This window comes from Ostrinia furnacalis, unplaced genomic scaffold, assembly GCF_004193835.3.
Source record: "Ostrinia furnacalis isolate ACB-3 unplaced genomic scaffold, ASM419383v2 OfSCF2039, whole genome shotgun sequence".
Lineage (NCBI taxonomy): Eukaryota > Metazoa > Arthropoda > Insecta > Lepidoptera > Crambidae > Ostrinia > Ostrinia furnacalis.
This window is the reverse complement of record NW_021132278.1, coordinates 909,239-918,475: the sequence shown is the minus strand read 5'-3', so window position 1 is coordinate 918,475 and position 9,237 is coordinate 909,239. Positions and strand designations below refer to the sequence as shown.

General features: G+C 33.7%; 1 protein-coding gene across 1 annotated transcript in view; it reads right to left on the bottom strand.

Annotated features, from left to right (window-relative positions):
* Nucleotides 1–5,062: 5,062 nt before the first annotated feature.
* The window catches only part of LOC114354316 (dystrobrevin alpha), a 40,427-nt gene continuing 36,252 nt past the window's right edge, over nucleotides 5,063–9,237 (bottom strand). Inside the window, exons 19-20 of the mRNA XM_028306628.1 lie at nucleotides 8,185–8,240; nucleotides 5,063–5,151 (exon numbers count right to left, since the gene is read on the bottom strand). Coding sequence (XP_028162429.1) covers nucleotides 8,208–8,240 — 33 coding nt within the window. The 3' untranslated portion in view covers nucleotides 5,063–5,151; nucleotides 8,185–8,207. The remainder of the gene's footprint in view (nucleotides 5,152–8,184; nucleotides 8,241–9,237) is intronic.

Here is a 9,237-nt window from a genome sequence, read left to right as displayed (position 1 = left end):
TCTGAAAATTGACAGTTCTAATCTCTATCTCATAGGCGAGCTATCTATCATAAACAATAAAAAAATCTCAACACTCTCAAATTGGGCAAGTATCAACAACAAACACGGTTAGTTGTTTGCAAAAAATGTGATAGCTCGCCTATTCAACCACTCAAATCAATCGCATTATTATATTCTATACGGGTCAACATAGGCCTCAAATACTAGCAGAGTAACTGGTAAGAAATACACACTGCATTACAGATTCTCAGCATTAGTAAAACGCGTTAACTGAAAACTTTTCTTAGTACATTACACAAATTTGTGTCAATAATTAACAAAACTGCTGACTTTATACAAGACTCGAAGAGAAGATAGTTTTCTATAAGAAATAAGTTTTCAAAGTGTGATATTTCTTGCCAAGTACCGAACAATGCCAAAAAAAACTAAATAATTGACTTTATACACTGGTATTAACAATTTTAACACTGGTGTTGTAGACAATACAATAGCTGAAAATATATTTTGCATCTTCACCATTATTTCTCATTACTTTGACCATTCAATGCTTGGGGGACAATTTGGTTTTTCGAACAGTAAATAAATTGATGTATTTGTAGAAATTAGTTAAAGTGCAGGTGTCAGTTGTAGATAATAAACTACTGCCATACAACAATAAACAATTAATTAGAAATGAAACTATATTAAGTTGCTACTATTCGAAAAACCAAGTATTTTTAACATGGGCGTGTCACTATACCACAAAAGGAGACCACCCGTTTATCAGTCCGAAGCATTCATTTATACATATACAAAACACTTCATCGATTATATTATCATATACATTACATACAGTACATACAACTAGGATAATATGTTGACGTATCAGATCTAAACGTATACGACACGAATAAAAAATGGAAGTTTATATAAAAACGACGTCACGATAAATATATAAGAAACTGAGTGTTTTTATTTAGAAATTTGTGCTTTTCCTCCTATTACAATAATATATTTCATATTATAATAATATATCTTATGACATAGATAGACATATACCTAAATTAACTACTCTATTACAAAATCTATTCATTCAAATGGTATAAAAGTTTAACTATGTAGTTTTTTTAAGTAACTTTTGTTGATTTTGTAACAAATCTATACTATTGTGTATAAGGTGCTTCCAAATTAAATACAAAGTCAGCTGATTTTTAGCATGGTACACCGTGAATTGATGTCAACAATATCAAAACATATTACGATAAGAAAAAGTTTTATTGAATATGTTTTGCGATAATATGCATTAAATTACATAATATTATGTGATAAACCAAATCGGATAAGAAATCGAACTTAATTTGGAAGCACCATATTTACAGTATTATGTATATTTTTCTGACCGGAGTAAACGATATACGAAAACATATGGTTCATATTATTATTCTGTATACATTTTTATAACTTCATATTCAATAGTTTACATGCTCTGGTACATAATCGAACAGTTAAATAAAACTGTAAAATTTTATATTTTTAGTACGTTTCTTTTCTACTTAGATATCACTGTTTAATAAGTCATAGTTTATTTCACTGATTTAGTAGCAATACCACCGAACTTACATAAAGGTAACATAGGAATTTTTATTTTATTAATTTATGATAAAATTCAATTTGAGTGAGCTAGGAGGTATTGCTGCTATTCGTTTAGTGATTATAATTTCTGTATAAAATGGTGGAGTTCATTCATATTATTTTAAACATTATTCGAGTTTATGTCAAACATTTTAGTAGTTCAGAATCTCAGAAACAACAACAGATTATGAACTGAACAAGAACATCAATAACAGAACATATTAAGTACTTCATATAGGTACTTTAAAACTAACAAAACTTGCCGTATGCTTTATTTGTCATCAACGCTGGCCCTTGCTATAGATGAGGATAGAACGAGATTATGTTTAGGGCCTCTTTGATCAAAACTTTCACATCACCCAACTTAGGGATCTATTAAGTACATACCAATGGTTCGGCGCCCCATGCTATTTAGCGCCTTAAATGGCGCCCCTTCGGTCAACTTTTCACATCAAGTTAATTTAATGCTCTAATTGGCGCCCCTTGTCACTTGGCGCCAACTCTTGTTCTACCCCAGGGCCAACGCTGACACCTACAAAAACATCGGAAAACAAAAACCTACGTCGATTACGTTCGGCAAGACCGCATTCCCAATCAAAAATATTGCACTAGTTTCACTAAAACATAAATGATATGCAGATTCTTAATCTATGCTGTGAAAAATTAAAGCGAACCTCCACTAGCAAAAATATTTGAATACGCAACCCTAAAAGGGTACAAACTTAAGTAACTTACAAATTAATATTATAACGCATAATATACAGATAGTTTTGTTTGTATTAAGACTTGCAATGTACGGATAATATTTTGAATATTAAAGTGTGCAACTAAATAGGAAAGATTTTCCATAAATGTATTATTTAACTCATTAGCAGCCGCCACAAAAGTGCGGTTCAAAGGCCATCATTTAATAAATGTTTTATTTCATTTTCTGTTTATGAACCAATTAGTTCATGCTTTTTTATGTCATAAACAGACTTCCTATTTTTTGCATCTTTTCGAAGGCAAAATGTTTTTTAATTACACTAAATTGTTTTACGATTTGGAAGTAGCTGCCATAAATAATAAAAATACTAAATAAAGATTTGGTTTGCATCAATTTGGCATTGTCACTACGTGTCGGTGGTTGACAATACGTCATAGTCACTCAGTCTTAAATAAAATGTGAGCAAAAGAATTGGATAGGGGTTGTAGACAAAGTGACATTCGTTATTGTAACGCTTCGCTAGGGTAAAAACTTGTGTAGCAATAATAGATAATAATATCTCTGAACATTTTACACAGCGCCATCTAGCCACATATTAAGTCAAGTGCGTGAGATGTAGGCGAGTCTGTCGAAACGAAATCGATATTGAATGTCACATTGTCTACCCCTGTAAGGTAATAGACAAGCTTTACTTATTAGTGTTGAAATTATAAGTTAAAACGTCTTTACTATACATTATGCGATGGAAATAACCTTTTTTTTATATTTTATACAATACAGTTTTTAGATAGAAAAATATTTCTTGTCTCATTTCAATTAAATATTTTTTTGAGTTAAGTATGCCATGTTTTAAACAATAAAAACAGGTGTGACGAGCGCCAGATCTAAGACTTGGTGTAGATTGTCTATCGGCGCCCCTTCGGTTTAAATTTTCATATTACATTCTTTAAGGTTTTGACAGTATGCGCCATTTTGGCGCCCCTGCTTTAACTTTCGGCCATACGATAATTTTCTCTGGATATGTATATTCGACATTAATAGAGAAGTTTTTAATATAGACTGGATTGCTTGCATTGTTAATTAACACATATAGCAATACATACTGTTGCACAGAATGATATAATATGTATATGCATATAGACATAATCAGCGTTTAGTGCGAGATCGCCTAATAATATCAGTTTAAAACATGATAGGGAAGTATAAATTGACATTTTTGTACACAATGGAAGGAATTGACTAATGGAAGACAAAAAAGGAATAATATGTATAAATACATAATGATAGGCTATTTGACAACGTTTATGATAATAAAATTAATGACATCCGATTAGCATGAAGCTTTTATGAAATAAATGTAGGTAACTTTTGAATACACGATGTTCTTTTAGCTGGCTGTCATTGAAAATGGTTCGGATTGAGTAATGACGTCACATTTCAGCATCTGTCACATCTACTACCAGTACGACGCCATATTGCTCAAGATAGAGATTTTTTATTTGAAAAATTTTAAACAGCAACAAAAAAGTCTAATATTTTTGGACTAAAGATCACAAAATAACCTAAAATATTTGCTAGAAACCAGTCAAATAGCCTATGATGGAACAATAAATATCATAAGTTTTTAAAACAATAAAAAGCAAGCATTTCTTTCGAGCGCGAAATACAAAAGAGGCAAGCAAGCTTATAAAATAATTGTTATTTGCAAAAAATACCGTTTTAAAGAGTCAATAATTAGGGTTATTATGCAAAACCATAGCCACAGGATTAATAAATTACAAACTATACAATAACTATGTTATTCGACTAAAAATGTAACACACTAGACGAATTTCTTTTTATTATGTTACCTTCTTATGCTCGAAACATCTGACAGTTCAGTGTTGCCATCCGCAGTCTAACAATACTTAATTTATATTAAGTTGCCATAAAATGGACATGTCATAGATTATAACGTGTATTATTATGTTATACAGGCAAGTTGGTTATATCTTTGCCTTTTATTCGTGCAATAGTTTCGGTGCGTTCACTAAACTAATAAATTTATAGTTTGTGGCCACTCAAAATCGTTACAGCTGGGGACTAGACACAATAAGCGAATATAAAAAATAGCCTAATTCTTTCTATTTACATACGAACGTATACAAGTTCGCATAAACATTTCAAACAATCTTACAACCAACGTTCCAATTTACGTAAAATGAGGTTTAGACTTTTCTATTTTGTCTTTTGAATGAGGCAGTTTAAAAAAGTATGTAGTATGTCATAAATATTTGTCTTTTCATGTGTACAAAATGTGTGGCGATATTAGGTGTATGTGACATGTAACCATTACCTATGTAAAACTATAATTGGTAATTAAAATTTGAAACAAAATTGTGATTGCTATACAGGATGTCACACAAAAGGCAGAATGATTTTAAAAAAAAAAAAAAAGTAAGTACATCATTATTAAGGATATCGATATTCGTGATTCGATACTAAAACTTTAATCGATTATTTTAAAAATTTAATTTAGTGTTGCTATCTATTGCTATTGGGTGACCCCTGTATTCGGTTTTATAATAATAAAAAATATTAAACAAAAAATCATTTAACTCCACCTAGCATCACGTTCTAACAATAAGACTCATCACATAGCTCTATGGTGTCATTATTTGTGTCTCGCTCGCACACAGGACGAGAGAGCAGGAGGTTACATATCCAGTGTCTTTATACGGCATGTGTATAGGAGTGACGTTATATAACATGTATTAGGTATACTTATGTGGTGTCGTGAGCTATGTGCGCGGGAAATAGTGACCTGTGCGAGCCGGTAGGGGCGGCGGTGTATCCTGGAAAACAATAATATTATTATTCAATATTCATTACGATATTCTTCAGTCTACATATACACTGGTCATCACAAAAATCGACCCTCCCGCGACAAGCACTTTCAAACGTATGCATCCCCACTTCCCACTAATATTGGCACCATTTAAAAGCCTAGTTCTAAACTTCATTTCATTAAAGGATAGGTTTTTACCCCAAAAATGTGTCTGTAGAAGAATCCAGTCACTTCTTCAAAATATAGGTAGTTACGCTTGAGCCAACTTTTATGGCTATAAAACTGTTAAGTTGGGATTAATCGCTATCAATCTGTTAAAGAGGACACGTGAGATCATTATTTGGTTTTATAACCATAAAAATTGGTCTAATTGATCCCAGAGGTGAGCCCAAAGTGAGGTCTTTTTTCAAGTCACATTTATTGTATATGTTAATCGTTTACATCGTTTATTATGAAATTAAATGTGTTTTTCTTTATGGATATTTATTGGGCTTTCAAATAACACCAATATTGTTGGGGCACCATGATTGTGTCAGTAGAAACGAGTTTTCCTGTAAAACGTAGGAGGGCCGATTTTTGTGATAACCAGTATTAGTTCTTGCAACACACGAAGGCGAGTGAGCTTTACTTGTGTGTGTATGTGTACATCAGCGTTGCCAGACGTCCCGATTTTGGCGGGACGTCCCGATTTTTAAATCAAATTTAAATGTCCCGCGCGGGACAGGCTCGGTCCCGCTTTTCGGAGAGAGACACTCACTTCACCAGACTATTGTTTTAAACGCCATATTATTAGAGAATACATTTTTTTTTATTTCGATTGTTTTATTTTTCTTTTTTTATTCTAAAGACGAATTTAACGATAGAGTAAATCTGCGTTAAAATATTATTTTTTTGTTAAAATACATTTTCTATAGCTACTTTTGCAATCTATTGTCACGTAAACCTAATTATAAGTCAAATAAATAGATAAATATTTGAAAACCTTTGATTATATACGTTTTTTTACTATGTCCCGCTTCTGACGGAAGAATCCCGCTATTTTCACTCAAAAAGTACCAAAGTCCCGACTTGGCGAAAAAAAAAACTGGCAACGCTGGTGTACATGCGCATAACGATAGTGTAATGTCTGTCAAAACTTTTGAAAAACGAACAGTAGCGAGCCACCACACTTGTAAAGCTCACTCGCCTTCGTGAATTGCAACAACTACACTCGCGAGCAAAACTATGGAATCACTTACATGAAGTTGTTTCCACGCAATCTTGTGTACTAACGAATTTGTTAGTAACAAAAAAAGTGGCACCATTTTAAAGATTAAACTTTTACCTTTTAACTGATACCAAATTCATTTAAATCACACCGGTATTTAAAAAGATATCCCGGCTGATGTGAAGAAGTAAGGAAAAAGACATGTATCAACTGTTTGATACGTCGCGAGTTGCGGCCTACTTACCCCCTATAAAAACACGTGTTTTCGGTTTTTGCTTTCACACGTTGATCCATACACATCTCCGCTTTTTTTGACACTTTACCTGGGATTCTACACCTACAGAAGCAGCTCAAATCGTTGCACTATTGCAAGAAGGGCTCAGCCAGCACGCTGTCGCACGTCAGCTCCACGTAACCAGTCCTGGGTTTCGAAAGTTTTAAGATGCTTTCGGGAGACTGGTGGCTTTATCCCGAGACCAAGTTCTGAACAGCGCCGGTGCATATCGCAGAGGGATGACCGTTTTTTCATGTCAAACTCTCTATGAAATTATCATTTGAGTGGTATCGACGTCCAGCAAGAGCTCAGAAATGTTCGTAGGATAGCTGTTAGCGTGTGGACAGATCGTCTAAGATACAAGCAATAGAATTTGACTCCAAAAAGGCCTGCTACAGGCTCGAAACTGACGGCAGGTCACCGACAAGCACGCTTTCAATTAACTCGCACTTATTTTGATGGGTAGGCGAGTAATGGAGGCGAGTTTTGTTCTCCGATGAATGCAGACTGTGTTTGCAGTGCAGCAGTTGAAGAGGTCGGGTCTATAGGCAGCCTGGGGAGCGATTTGTGCAGTGCTGGTTCGCTGAAACAGTGGCTAATGGGGGTGGCTTGCTCGACTTCCTATCGAGATGTGTACGAGTAAATTGAAAGCGTGCTTATCGGTGACCTGCCGTCAGTTTCGAGCCTGCGGCAGGCCTTTTTGGAGTCAAATTCTATTGCTTATATCTTAGACGAACTGTCCACACGCTAACAGCTATCCTACGAACATTTCTGAGCTCTTGCTGGACGTCGATACCAGCCAAATGACGATTTCATAGAGAGGTTGACATGAAAAAACGGTCATCTTTCTACGATGTGCACTGGCGCTGTTCAGAACTTGATCTCGGGATAAAGCCACTAGTCTCCCGAAAGCGTCTTAAAACTTTCGAAGCCCAGGACTGGCTTATGTGGAGCTGACATGCGACAGCCCGCTGGCTGAGCCCTGCTTGCAATAGTGCAAGGATTTGTGCTGCTTCTGAAGGTGTAGAATCCCAGGTAAAGTGTCAAAAGAAGCTGAGATGTGTATGGATCAACGTGTGAAAACAAAAATCCGAAAACACGTGCTTTTATAGGGGGTAAATGGGCCGCAACTCGCGACGTATCAAACAGTTGATACATGTCTTTTTCCTTACTTCTTCACATCAGCCGCGATATCTTTTTAAATACTGATGTGATTTAAATGAATTTGGTATCAATTTAAAGGTACAAGTTTAATCTTTAAAATGGTGCTACTTTTTTTGTTACTAACAAATTCGTTAGTACACAAGATCGCGTGGAAACAACTTCATGTAAGTGATTCCATAGTTTTGCTCGCGAGTGTATAACATTGTAACATGAAAAGTAATAAAGATAGAAAAACAAAATAAAGTCTCGCATTATAAATTTTCTAGCACATACTTTAATCAAGAATCTATCATTAGGTTGTCCTAAATTAAAGAATATGTAAAGAGAAATAATAAACAAAGAATAAAATAATAATAATAAAATAATAAAGAAAGCCAATCAAAAATCAAACCAACCTCTAGCATACTTGCAAAAAAACTTATGATAGTGTTTTAACACTCGGTGCCATGCTCTGAAATAAAATTGAAAACAAAACTTAAAAGTGCGAGGGACAAAAACATTGGCTAAATATTTTCATAACCTTAATAAAAAAAATACATACAAAAATATGAATATTTATTTTTTTCAATGGACTTTAGTCATTCATACATTATTTTTAAATTCAACAAACTTTTTATGGACATTAATAACTAAAATTGATCATATTTCAAAACGTATGAAACTTTTCTATGGACATATTAGGCTTGTTCGATGCGTGATAGGTTCAGCTACCTCCAGTGTGAGTGTGACGTGCTAATTTTGAGACAGCCTGTATATCCAACTCATGTTTGCAAATTACACTCATAAGCAAAAGACGGTAGGGGAGACTGGGTACGGTTGAAACAATTTTGCTTTTATTGTCTATAATTTTGTTATTTAATAACCAAGTGACGATTACGATACATGAAATTGAAATTTGAAGTTTTAGCTATGATATGGCTGTATCATTATAGTTCCCGGGTTACTAGTTTTAGAAATATACGAAATTTAAAAAAAAAGAAATTTTGTTTCAACCGTCCCCATGCCAGGGGCGGTTGAAACAGCGATTGGGATCTGTTGAAATACATACAAATAATACAATAATTACTAATAAAACGTGTTTTATTTATCATTAATACTACGAATGTTAAAATTATGGTACCACCTGACGACATTAATCAGTATTAAGTATTTAATATTTCTAAAACATTAATTAGCCTTTGACAAGTAGTAAATATTTAAAAAATAACAGAAATATGATAAAATAAATGATATTTCCAAATCTAAGAAACATTAATAATAAAATAATATTAACATTCAGAATAAAGTTAACGAAAATCTTTTTTTTTTTTCAAACCATACTTTTCCGCCGCTTTCCGCAGTCAATCTCCAGCTTTTACCACCTCTTATGCTTTACCAAGTCAATTTCCTCCCTGGAAATCTTCCTTGCCCAAACTCTCGGCATCTACAAAAAATAAACATTAATACAT